Source organism: Procambarus clarkii, chromosome 1, assembly GCF_040958095.1.
Source record: "Procambarus clarkii isolate CNS0578487 chromosome 1, FALCON_Pclarkii_2.0, whole genome shotgun sequence".
Lineage (NCBI taxonomy): Eukaryota > Metazoa > Arthropoda > Malacostraca > Decapoda > Cambaridae > Procambarus > Procambarus clarkii.
The window spans coordinates 30486072-30499218 of NC_091150.1; the positions used below are offsets into that span (position 1 = coordinate 30486072).

General features: G+C 45.2%; 4 protein-coding genes across 4 annotated transcripts; 1 reads left to right on the forward strand and 3 right to left on the reverse strand.

Annotated features, from left to right (window-relative positions):
- Nucleotides 1-44: 44 nt before the first annotated feature.
- Nucleotides 45-779, reverse strand: LOC138362864 (clumping factor A-like). The gene has a single exon (XM_069321441.1). It carries the CDS (start codon nt 777-779, stop codon nt 45-47), a length of 735 nt encoding a protein of 244 aa, XP_069177542.1.
- An 11-nt stretch (nt 780-790) lies between these two features.
- Nucleotides 791-1670, reverse strand: LOC138362873 (clumping factor A-like). The gene is made up of 2 exons (XM_069321451.1): nt 1252-1670; nt 791-1004 (listed from the first exon to the last, which is right to left on the reverse strand). Exons 1-2 carry the CDS (start codon nt 1668-1670, stop codon nt 791-793), a joined length of 633 nt encoding a protein of 210 aa, XP_069177552.1.
- A 1816-nt stretch (nt 1671-3486) lies between these two features.
- LOC138362882 (ribosome-binding protein 1-like) lies at nt 3487-8028 on the forward strand. Its single transcript, XM_069321460.1, has 4 exons — nt 3487-3579; nt 5654-6697; nt 7383-7533; nt 7871-8028. The coding sequence occupies exons 1-4, from the start codon at nt 3487-3489 to the stop codon at nt 8026-8028; spliced, it is 1446 nt and encodes a 481-aa protein (XP_069177561.1).
- Nucleotides 8029-12592: 4564 nt separating this feature from the next.
- LOC123754301 (uncharacterized) lies at nt 12593-13000 on the reverse strand. The gene has a single exon (XM_045736560.1). The coding sequence runs from the start codon at nt 12998-13000 to the stop codon at nt 12593-12595; it is 408 nt and encodes a 135-aa protein (XP_045592516.1).
- Nucleotides 13001-13147: the final 147 nt, after the last annotated feature.

Genomic DNA, 13147 nt, shown 5'->3' on the forward strand with positions numbered 1-13147 from the left:
TGTTGCTAATACTGCCATTGTCACTGTTGCTAATACTGTCATTGTCACTTGATAATACTTTCATTGTCACTGTTGATAATACTGTCATTGTCACTGTTGTTGATACTGTCATTGTCACTGTTGCTGATACTGTCATTGTCACTGTTGCTGATACTGTTATTGTCACTGTTGTGGATACTGTCATTGTCACTGTTTCTGATACTGTCATTGTCACTGTTAATACTGTCATTGTCACTGTTGCTGATACTGTCATTGTCACTGTTGTTAATACTATCATTGTCACTGTTGCTGATACTGTCATTGTCACTGTTGCTAATACTGTCATCGTCACTGTTGCTAATACTGTCATTGTCACTGTTGCTAATACTGTCAGTGTCACTGTTGTTAATACTGTCATCGTCACTGTTGTTAATACTGTCATCGTCACTGTTGTTAATACTGTCATCGTCACTGTTGCTAATATTGTCATTGTCACTGTTGCTAATACTGTCATTGTCACTGTTGCTAATACTGTCATTGTCACTGTTGCTAATACTGCCATTGTCACTGCTGCTAATACTGTCATTGTCACTGTTGCTAATACTGTCATTGTCACTGCTGCTAATACTGTCATTGTCACTGTTTCTAACAGTCATTGTCTCTGTTGCTAACACTGTCATTGTCACTGTTGCTAATACTGTCATTGTCACTGTTGCTAATACTGCCATTGTCACTGCTGCTAATACTGTCATTGTCACTTCTGCTAATACTGTCATTGTCACTGCTGCTAATACTGTCATTGTCACTGTTTCTAACAGTCATTGTCTCTGTTGCTAACACTGTCATTGTCACTGTTGCTAACATTGTCATTGTCACTGTTGTTCGCACTGTCATTGTCACTGTTGCTAATACTGTCATCGTCACTGTTGTTAATACTGTCATCGCCACTGCTGCTAATACTGTCATTGTCACTTTTGCTCATACTGTCACTGTTGCTAACACTGTCATCGTCACTGTTGCTAATACTGTCATTGTCACTGTTGCTAAATCATTGTCACTGCTCCTAACACTGTCATTGTCACTGTTGCTGACACTGTCATTGTCCCTGCTGCTAACACTGTCATTGTCACTGTTGCTAACAGTCATTGTCACTGTTAATAATACTGTCATTGTCACTGTTGCTAATACTATCATTGTCACTGTTGCTAATACTGCCATTGTCACTGTTGCTAATACTGTCAGTGTTACTGTTGCTAATACTGTCATTGTCACTTGATAATACTGTCATTGTCACTGTTGATAATACTGTCATTGTCACTGTTGTTGATACTGTCATTGTCACTGTTGCTGATACTGTCATTGTCACTGTTGCTAATACTGTTATTGTCACTGTTGCGGATACTGTCATTGGCACTGTTAATACTGTCATTGTCACTGTTGCTGATACTGTCATTGTCACTGTTGTTAATACTATCATTGTCACTGTTGCTAATACTGTCATTGTCACTGTTGCTAATACTGTCATTGTCACTGTTGCTAATACTGTCAATGTCACTGTTGTTAACACTGTCATCGTCATTGTTGCTAATACTGTCATTGTCACTGTTGCTAATACTGTCATTGTCACTGTTGCTAATACTGTCATTGTCACTTTTGCTAACAGTCATTGCCACTGCTGCTAATACTGTCATTGTCACTGTTGCTAATACTGTCATTGTCACTGTTGCTAACAGTCATTGCCACTGCTGCTAATACTGTCATTGTCACTTTTGCTAATACTGTCACTGTTGCTAACACTGTCATTGTCCCTGCTGCTAACACTGTCATTGTCACTGTTGCTAACAGTCATTGTCACTGTTGCTAACACTGTCATTGTCACTGTTGCTAACAGTCATTGTCAATGCTGCTAATACTGTCATTGTCACTGTTTCTAACAGTCATTGTCACTGTTGATAACACTGTCATTGTCACTGTTGCTAACACTGTCATTGTCACTGTTGTTAGCACTGTCATTGTTGCTAATACTGTCATCGTCATTGTTGCTAATACTGTCATCGTCATTGTTGCTAATACTGTCATCGTCATTGTTGCTAATACTGTCATCGTCATTGTTGCTAATACTGTCATTGTCACTTTTGCAACAACAACACTGTTGCTAACAGTCATCGTCACTGTTGCTAACAGTCATCGTCACTGTTGCTAACACTCATCGTCACTGTTGTTAAGTCATCGTCACTGTTACTAACACTCATCGTCACTGTTAAGTCATCGTCACTGTTGCTATAGTTCCCCGTGTTACGGCTGCTGCCAGTTTCTCTGGTGCTCAATTTATCATGGATGTGTCGGCGAGGTGAGCACGTAGGCGGGAACGGGATGGCGTAGCCTAGGGATAGAGAGCCCAGGTTGAGGGGGTGGGCTAGGTGGATGAACCAGGGCATGGGGGTAGGTTGATGGGCCTCGAGTGGGGATAGGAAATGGACCTGGGATGGGATATGGAGAGGGGGTGGGGGAAGGGATGTATAGAGGGACAAGAAGATGGGCTGGGTGGGTAGGCTGGGCTTGGGATGGGATGATGGTGGGGGGGGGGGGGGGGAAGCGGGAACAGGAAGGCGGGGTGGGCTGGGGACGGCATGAGGGAGGGAGGGGGGCCAGGGCAGGGGAGAGGAAGGCTAGGTGGGCACGGGAGGGGTCAAGGGACGAGGCAAGTGACCCCCGCACCACCACAATAAACAAGATCACGTGGCGGCGTCTTACCTGTCAGAGGAGTCGGCGGAGTCGTATCTTGCAGAGCGGCGCTGAGTCGTCTTCTTCACCCCCCCGTCTTCTTCCCCATCCCCATCCCCATCCTCACCCTCTTCCTCCTCCTCCACTACTCCTCCTCCTCCCTCTTTTAGCACACTTTTCACAACACCAGACATCACACTTTGTACTTCATTACTGCTTTTCAAGAAACTGGTATTCACATTTGTAGTAGTACACTGCACTGTGGGAGGTGCACCTTTATTTGAGACTGTTGGAGGACACTTGTTGAAGGACATTGTTGGAGATGGATTACTATTGGTGGAGAGTGTGTGTTGAGGGTGGGAGGTGGGTGGGGGTGCGGGGGGGGCCAGTGGTGGAGGAGCAACCTCCGCCTGGTGTGGTGGAGCTTGTGAGGGAGTGCTGGGGTAGCACAAGGCGGAGCTCACACCGTGTGCTGCTCTTAGGACACGTTGCGGTGACGCTGCGGGTTGCACGACTGCAGTTCTTGCACTGAAGCGAGGGGCGAGCGGGCTGCTGGTGCTGCACACCGCTGCTTTTGCTATTGCACTCCCGGCGGCGGGCAGGGGGCGCACTCGCCCCACCCACACGCCCCTCCCCCTCACCTCAACACTACCACCGCCACACTTGTCCAGTGCAGCAGCGTCTGCGGCGTGCTGGAGCCGTGCAGCAGACCGCACAGAAGGTCGTAATGACCGAGACGAGACACAAGAGAGAGACGGAGGCGCGTCCTCCTCCGCTCCCGCCATGACGAGCACTGTCGAGTGCCGAGCAGACCGTCGCCTGCTGCGCCAGACACCAGACACCAACACGCCCACACCGCCAATCCTCCGGTCACCTGTACACTCTCACACACCGTAATTACACACCCAACTACCACACCCGCAAGACGCCTGCTATGAGGCGATCACAACGGCCGAACGATCACGTTGAATCGCGAAGCGCTGACGGTCGTTAGAGGCGACCGTAATGTTAAAGCCACGCTAACCTTGGCCGCGCGGATAGAACAAGGTTGAGGTCAGGCTTTAATACAAGCCTCAGGGAAGGTCTGGCCAAGATCCCAGCGGGCCCTCACTCTCGCTCGCTACCAGTACTCTCACTGCTCCACTCTCCCTTCCCTCCTCCTCCCCGCCCTGATGCTTGTTACATGTCAACACTACCTGCTTCCAGTGTTTATCAATATGCAAGAAGAGCGGTCAACGACCTGTCCTGCAGGCGGCCCCAGCGCCCGACCAGCACCGCTACCTGCCTCCTCCCCCCCCCCCCCGGCACCCCCACCCATCGCCCCGCCTCCAGCCACACTCGCCTCAACTTCTAAGGGGGAAAAAACACGTTTGTGGCTAGGTTTAGAACACAGCACACAACAGTGTGTGTGTATAGAACTCTGTCCTCAACAGTGTGTGTGTGTAGAACTCTGTCCTCACAGAGTGTGTGTGTAGAACTCTGTCCTCAACAGTATGTGAGTGTAGAACTCTGTAGATATAGATAAACCTATAAAGAGAACTTAATAATTGGTAAGATTTATGATAGGTATAAAATTAAGTGAAGAATAATTGTATATGATTGTAGGGAATAATCATTCCCAGTCATCACATTCCAAGAAATAGGGAATAGCCTATCCCATTCAATCGACTTGAGAATGGTCTAGGACGGACCGAAACGTCGTCGTCCCTTCACTTTCTAGTGTGTGGTCTGGTCAACATATCCCACTCAATCCTTTCTCCTCCATTATTCGACATTTGCTTCTTGGATCTTAATCTATCCAGGTGTAGAGGATATGTATAGTCCCAAACTCATGTCTTCTCTGTTTTTACGAGCTATTCATCCCCGTGCCATCTCTTGGGTGGCTTAATCTTCATCAGTCATCAATCAATCTTTTCTGTCTGTAATCCTTCATAATTTGCTTAAACACTAAAACGTTCCGAAATTTCGTTTCACTGTGTGTGGATACTTAGACATAACTGAATCAAGTGTGTTTTGCAATTATTCTTGCATATGCACAGTACCGATCAATTGCTCGGACGATCATTGGTGCGGTAGTTACGGTACTGTGTACGTTTGGGGTTGATCCCGGACGTCATGGGTTCGAATCCTGGTCAAGTCAATTAGACTTCTTCTTGATTTATGGCTTTAAACTACGTCCCTAAACTAAAGCCATATATGTGTCTTGCCAGGTTATCTCCCACAGTAAATGCCCAAACATATATATCATGCGATGCGAACAACGATCGCATTGAGAGGTAGTAGATTGACGGTTAAGAGGCGGGGCCAAGAAGCCAAAGCACAACTAGGTGAGTACAACTAGGTGAGTATAACTAGGTAAGTACAATGATGAAATCGAAGGCAAAGACCTATTCCACTCTCACTGCTCGACATGTGGAGCACAGGCCAACAAACCCACCACTATCATGGAGAATATCGAAGGAAAAAGTATGGAACAAAAATAAAATAACTACAAGAGGGACAAAAAGAACTGATGAATCAGTTTCAGGATTTTCCACTATTAATAAAAGGTGAACGTGCTGGCATTATTGCAATCAAAAGGGGAGAGTCAAGCTGGGTTAACTAGTAAGTCCTGCTAAGGCTTCCCAACGTCAGGAAACTGACGTACTAACGTGTCCTATCCTGGCCAACCCGTCCTCCAAACAAATGAGCCACATTCCCTCAAACAAGTGGATGAGCATATAAAAACATTTACATGTCTCCAGACCTCACAGGAAAACAGTAAAAACGAAAAAAAAGATTTGAGAGACCAACTAAACGAGTTGAGAAACTTACCTCAGGACACATTCAAAGCTAAAGATAACGAGAGGTCGCGTGATCAAGATAGCAGGAGAGCCAAAACTAATCAGATTTATCTTCACAAACAAGCAAGAACAAAATAAAAGAAACTATATAGAATGAAACTGTGCAGAATGACATCGTGCAGAATGACATCGCGCAGAATGACGTCGTGCAGAATGACGTCGTGCAGAATGACATCGTGCAGAATGACATCGCGCAGAATGACGTCGTGCAGAATGACGTCGTGCAGAATGACAGCGTGCAGAATGACAGCGTGCAGAATGAAAGTGTGCAGAATGACAGCGTGCAGAATGACATCGCGCAGAATGACATCGTGCAGAATGACATCGTGTGGAAGGACAACGTTCAGAATGACATCGTGCAGAATGACATCGTGCAGAATGACATCGTGCAGAATGACAGCGTGCAGAATGACAGCGTGCAGAATGACAGCGTGCAGAATGAAAGTGTGCAGAATGACAGCGTGCAGAATGACATCGCGCAGAATGACATCGTGCAGAATGACATCGTGTGGAAGGACAACGTGCAGAATGACATCGTGCAGAATGACATCGCGCAGAATGACATCGCGCAGAATGACATCGTGCAGAATGACAGTGTTCAGAATGACATCGTGTGGAAGGACAACGTTCAGAATGACAGCGTGCAGAATGACAGCGTGCAGAATGACATCGTGCAGAATGACATCGCGCAGAATGACATCGTGCAGAATGACATCGCGCAGAATGACATCGCGCAGAATGACATCGCGCAGAATGACATCGTGTGGAAGGACAACGTTCAGAATGACAGCGTGCAGAATGACAGTGTGCAGAATGACATCGTGCAGAATGACATCGTGCAGAATGACATCGTGCAGAATGACATCGCGCAGAATGACATCGCGCAGAATGACATCGTGCAGAATGACAGTGTTCAGAATGACATCGTGTGGAAGGACAACGTTCAGAATGACAGCGTGCAGAATGACAGCGTGCAGAATGAAAGTGTGCAGAATGACAGGGTGCAGAATGACATCGTGCAGAATGACAGGGTGCAGAATGACATCGTGCGGAATGACAGAGTGCAAAATGACAGCGTGCGGAATGACATCGCGCAGAATGACATCGTGCAGAATGACATCGTGCAGAATGACAGCGTGCAGAATGAAAGTGTGCAGAATGAATCGTGCAGAATGACAGCGTGCGGATTGACATCGTGCAGAATGACAGGGTGCAGAATGACATCGTGCGGGATGACATCGTGCAGAATGACAGCGTGTAGAATGGCAGTGTGCAGAATGACAGTGTGCAGAATGACAGCGTACAGAATGGCAGTGTGCAGAATGACAGCGCACAGAATGACAGTGTGCAGAATGACAGATTGCAGACTGAGTGTGCAGAATGATACATACAATGAGTATGTAAAATGACAGTGTGCAGAATGACAGCGTGCAGAATGACAATGTGTAGAATGACAGCGTGTAAAATGAGAGCGTGCAGAATGAATTTGCTGAGTGACAGTGTGTAGAATGAGTGTATAAAATGACAATGTGCAGAATGACAGCGTGCAGAATGAGTGTGTAGAATGACAGTGTGTAGAATGAGTGTGTAGCATGAAAGCGTGCAGAATGAGTGTGTGGAATGACAGCGTGTAGAATGAGTGTTGAATGACAATGTGTAGAATGACACCGTACAGAATAACAGAGTGAAGAATGAGTATATTGAATGACAATGTGCAGAATGACAGCATGCAGAATGACAGTGTTCAGAATGAGTGTGCAGAACGTCAGTGTGCAGAATGCCATTTATACTAAATAAGCAGAAGGAATAAAATCCCTTTAAATTTGTACTCGGCAGATAGCAGTTGTACAATTACGGGCTATTCATGCCCGTGCCACCTCTTGCGTGGCTTGGCGAATGAATATTCAGAATATTCAAAGTGCAGAATATTCAATGTCCCAGAGTACCACCAACCTCTCAGGCAAGGCTGAACACGAAATCTCTTTATGTATGTACCTTTGCCTAAATAAAAATTATTATTATTATTAATTATTATTATTATAACAGGTGTCAAATTATACATTTAGTGCAGCCAGCAGTTAAGGGATACTCAGAATTTGTAGCGTAAACAGGAGAGCAATTTCCTGACCTAGTACATGGCTCCTTTCTCACTGTCTCAAACATCATGTGACGAGGGCTCACCCCGGGGTAAAAACAGCTTTCTAGATCCAAAGGCCATGATCATTCAAATCCACGTGTGGGAGCTCGCCCCCTTCATGAGACTATCCCATCCTGAGATACCATACAATTCTAGATCATTTAAATGGTCTAGAATGCCTTTTTAGACTACCTTCGAGAAGACTATCGGAGAATGAGTGAAGAATTGCAAAATACCTTCCGGAAGAAGTTAATATCCCACGACACTGAAGCATCGTGGGATAATGTCACTGAACATGTTCATAAATACGTACCAAGGAGAAAACATAAACAAATGGATAGATGACAGTCAGTAAAAAGGTGTCTAACAGCTAATTCCAACAGCTGGAAATATCAGAAGTATCCTCATATCAGAAGATATGAAGTATCAGTCCACCGGGCATCTCATAGATTATCAGGTACATAAAATGCATTACATTCAGCTACTCAGGATATCAGATAAACCTAAAGAAAGTATCTTACCTTAATGTCAGCCTTCGATGATTCAGAGGATCAATGTCCCTGCAGCCAGGTCTCTGACCAGGCCTCCTGATTGGTGGGCTGGTCAACCAGGCTGCTAGACACAGCTGCTCGCAACCTGACCTGTGAATCACAGCCTGGCTGATCAGTTATCCTTTGAAAAGGTGTTTATCTCGTACTCTTTTTGAACAATACGAGAGGTCGGCCAGTTATGCCCCTTATGTGAAGAGGGAAAGTGTTGAGTCTTCGATGTTGAAAGATTTGTCTCTCAGCGTACATATTTGTACCTCAGATTTTCAACAGGGCTGTTTTGCACATCCTGCCATGACCCCCACCTTGTAGCCTGTGTTTCCTGTCACATCTGAAGAGATTGAATTCTGGTATCCATACCTCATTAACATAATACTCCTCAGCTATTATAGATCACGTGATCCGATTTTGTATGTTTAGAAAACTTCTGAAACAATTTTGCCCAGGTTTAAATGTAAAAAAAGGCCTGGAATATAAGGTCTATGGTATTTTAAGTGCATTCGAGGATTATTCAATAAAAATTTAGCACCCAGGAAGTGACGGGACATCACTTGCTCTCTATTGTTGATCCCGAGTGACTGAGAACGAACGAACAATAGATATTGGACAAGATACCCACTGAATGAGCGGGGAAGTGGAGACAAGTGAAGTGTAGACTGGAGAGGAAGTGTTGTAGTAGCAGGAAAAAGTCCCAGGGCTTAACCCAGCTGCTGGACTTTTGATCGAGGTTGATTGCACCGTCGGCAGGAGCGCCGAGCCTCACCCACGCAAGGAGGCTCCAAGGGCGCACGGTTCACCTCATACTTATTCCTTGGCACGATTTCGTCTTCTTCTTTGCTTTACTTCTCGTCGTCCTGCGGCTTCCAGCATCACTCTTATTTTCTGGGTAAAATTCGTAGTAACGTTTGCCGACATGATCTGGATGAAGCAGTTTGATGTCGAACTCTCTCCTGATAGCCTTTACGGGCTATTCATGCCCGTGCCACCTCTTGGGTGGCTTAATCTTCATCAAACAATCTGATAGCCTTTAGGTCGATAAATACCTGTATGGGCATGTCAGTGGTCCTCTCCGATAAGCCTCGTTGTAGTAAAGAGTGGTATTACGACTGCCCTCTGGAGTGCTGATATATTCCGTTGTACTTGTGCTTTCAACGCTAGGTCCTTCGGGGTAGGGTCTGGGTCTCCTGTCCTGAGAGCTCCGAACCCATGTAAGGGGAAAGCGATAGGCCAACTTCATCGGAGGCCGAGGGAAAACGACCCGGAAAAAAAACATGGGTACCAGGAGTCGGCAAAACAGACCAGGTACCCCCTCATCCCGCCAAAGAGGTGAACCGAGAAAAAGCTGGCACAAACGAAGGGATGGGGCCATCTTTCTGCGTCTTATAGTACAGTCGTGGTTACAGCCGCCAGTTTGTTGGCAATGTAGGGAAGGGTTGTAGTAGTTGAGATGAAGCCTGGAGCGTGGCGCTCTGAATGCGGGCAGAGTCGAAGAGTTCGAATGCGGGACGAGAGCCTGGAAGCTTGATGCGGCCGGAATCTGGCTGTCTGTGTTAAGGCTAAAACGTTTGTGAGGGTAGGAACTAGACTCGTCGAATGTTACATTCTTGCTGGTGAATGTTGAAGATGCGTGGTATCTTTCAAGCGTCCGAGTCTGACTGACTTCCCGATTGATTGATGAAGATTAAGCCAGCCAAGGTGGCACGGGGATGAATAGCAGGTAAAATTTGTCGATGTGCTGTCGAAGCTTATATTACAAGCTTACACTTCATCTTGTCAAACTGACCATCATCCAGCAGGTTGGGAAGATATATTAATTGTAATCAGTTGTACACTTGGGAATTGTAATTATTGGCACAAGAATCAGTGTAAGTCTTATAGGAATGTGGCACACTTAGAGATAGGTAACGTAGAATTAACAGACCCATCTCATTATCTGCACATAAACTAATGAGAGTCTGGAGCAGGTATATTACTAGTTAATATACATGCTACATCTGCAACGCATAAGAACGGCACCGACGTGCGGAAGAGAAACCCGCCGAGAGAAGCGCAATGGCCTGGAATCTGACTACCCGGGACCTACCCCGATCAACAGCAGGCATATCCCCAGTCCTACTATAGGCTGTCTCCGAAAACAAGGGCCAGGGCAGCTTCGAGAGATATATAACTAAGAGCACGAAGTAGCAGCCATAGAGAGAAACTGGACTGCACTCCCCATCCCGGAAGAAGAGAGGACAGAAAGGGGAGACAGACAAGAGGGTTGAGAACCAGGCCGACTCTAGAGACTGGGCCAGCACAGCGTGTCAACACCCGAGGTAGACGGAGTATAACGCCACCACAGCCTTGTGAAGGACGGATGCGAACGGGTGCGACTTAGGAGGTAAGACCGCTTAAAATTCGACACTGGGCAACAAGCCCTCAGCGTCTGGCAACAAGCCAAGCGAGTCCACATCCTTTCAGAGTCAATGAATAAACAGCTCGTGGAGGGTCCAAAAATGCAAAACCATCACCAAGTGAATAAGAGCCCTCTGTTCATCCGCTATAAAGGCTCCAGAAAGCACAGGCAGCTGCTACCACTTGCCCACATCCTTGGAGAGAACCAGAGCAAACAGCCTGTCGTAAAGCGGCGTATAAGGAGAGCAGCCCAAAGCACCTGAAAGACGCTACTCACCTCACGCCAATCAAGCTTACGTACATGACCGGACCTCTGCAAAGCCCCAAGGAAAAAAAGGGTTGTTAGCTATGCAAGACCTCATTCGGGACAAAATTTATGTCTACATGCAATACACATAAACTTACATGATTAGAGAAGGATCTCCATACATAAAGTATGCAAATAATCTATTGTATTGATAAAAACATAAATTTTAATTTACCTTGTTGGAGTCCGTCAGTTCGCTTAATGAAAGGTTTCAATTTGTTCATTTATCTAACCTAACTACAAATACTGTAGATGATCATGGTAAGGTTAGTTGTGAGGGATTTCTTTTCATACCAAATAAAAATTGAGTTTAGCTCGCATCGTTTTTCATTGGCACGTTACCACGAGTTCTTTGCCCAGACTGAAGTACTGATATAAATTTCCAACATCAGGATTTGCACTGTTGATGAGTTTATCACTGATTCAAGATTAGCACAATGCAATGCACTTTATAATGAATTCCCAATACAAAACATGAAATCCCTGTGGTGTTGCTTTCTCATTGTCTTGATCCTTGCCACGTAACGCAACTTTAATGGATAGAATAACTTACCTGAATTTACCTGTGGGCCACTAACACTACTGGCGGCATGTTAAAAGTACCCCTATTTGTCCTAATGATCTTCTCAAGCTAGATTTAAAATTCAATAGAATTTTGACATTTACGGTGGGTAGGTGGTTTCCTTGGGTTTATAACCCTATGGGTGAAAAAAATCTGTTTTCAGTCCAATAGTGTGGCTTGTCGAGTTTGAACCCATTGCTCCTTGTTAGTGTTACATCTGACTTTTTGAAGACTCAATAGTGATCCTCCAAATCTAGTGATCTCAATGAAGACGTTGTCGGGATAACCATCCTCCAAATTGTTTAGTATTTTAAAAGGTTCTTTGAGATCAGCCCTGCCATGTCTAGTTTGCAGTGTTGTTAGCCCTGTGGTCCTCAACCATTCCTGGCATGAGAGTTGACTTAGTTCTGGAATAATTTTTGTTGCCCGGTGTTGACCATTCTTCAAAGCAAAGTATCCATGCTTGGATAAAATAATCCAAGTAGGGGTTATCTTGAGATGATTTCGGGGCTTTTTAGTGTCCCCGCGGCCCGGTCCTCGACCAGGCCTCCACCCCCAGGAAGCAGCCCGTGACAGCTGACTAACTCCCAGGTACCTATTTACTGCTAGGTAACAGGGGCATTCAGGTGAAAGAAACTTTGCCCATTTGTTTCTGCCTCGTGCGGGAATCGAACCCGCGCCACAGAATTACGATTCCTGCGCGCTATCCACCAGGTTACGAGGCCCAGGTGCACCAGTAGGTGCACCAAAGGTTTATACAGTTGAATAATTACCTTGTTTTCCTTAAAGTTAAAGGTACACGTGATTATTCCTATGATTTGGTTAGCTTTTCTTGACTGCCGCTCACAATTGTTATGCAAATGATGGATTCCGACTCCATGGTCCTTTTCTTCATCAATCTGCTGCAATGTAATATTGTTAATTTGGTAGTTGTGATGTGGATTGTTATGCCCCACGTCTGACCATTTGTGGAGTTCATGTATATCTGTTTGTAATATTCTCATCTATGTCATTGATGTACAGTATGACAAAAAAGGATTGGCCCTAAAATGAATCCTTGCAATACCCCCTCAATACAGCTCTAAAGATTCATTCCATTTAGCATGACCTTTTGCTTTTTGTTTTAAGTACTGATTTTATCCATTCTCGTATTCTACCATTTATTCCACGTGCCTGTAATTTCATTGCTAGTCTTAAATGTGGTGCCATATCAAAAGAAAAGTCCAAATAAAGTACATCTAATGCAACTCTGTCTGAATTTAGCTGGTTACCAGTTTCAAAAATATGAGCAGGTTTGTTAAGGCAGGAAATATTTTTAACAAACCCATGTGTTGACTTCACAAGATCGTTCATCGAGTGATGGCGAGCGATTCCCTTCATGAGCTTGGGGATGTGCGATGTCAAGCTAAATGGACGGTTGTTTTCTGAAGAGCTCTTGCCGTTTTCTCTTTTAATAGAGGCGACATTTGTATATTTCCAATCTAGGGGAATTCTTAACACCTCCATGCTTATTGCTGCTTCCACCAGAAAGGCAACCCATCCTCCGAAATGACAGTACATTAATACTAAGTGTAATAAGTACATTTCCTGACTGCCTTACATAGTACATAATTGCACTTATGGGACTGTTACGTTTACCACCCCATTTTCTGT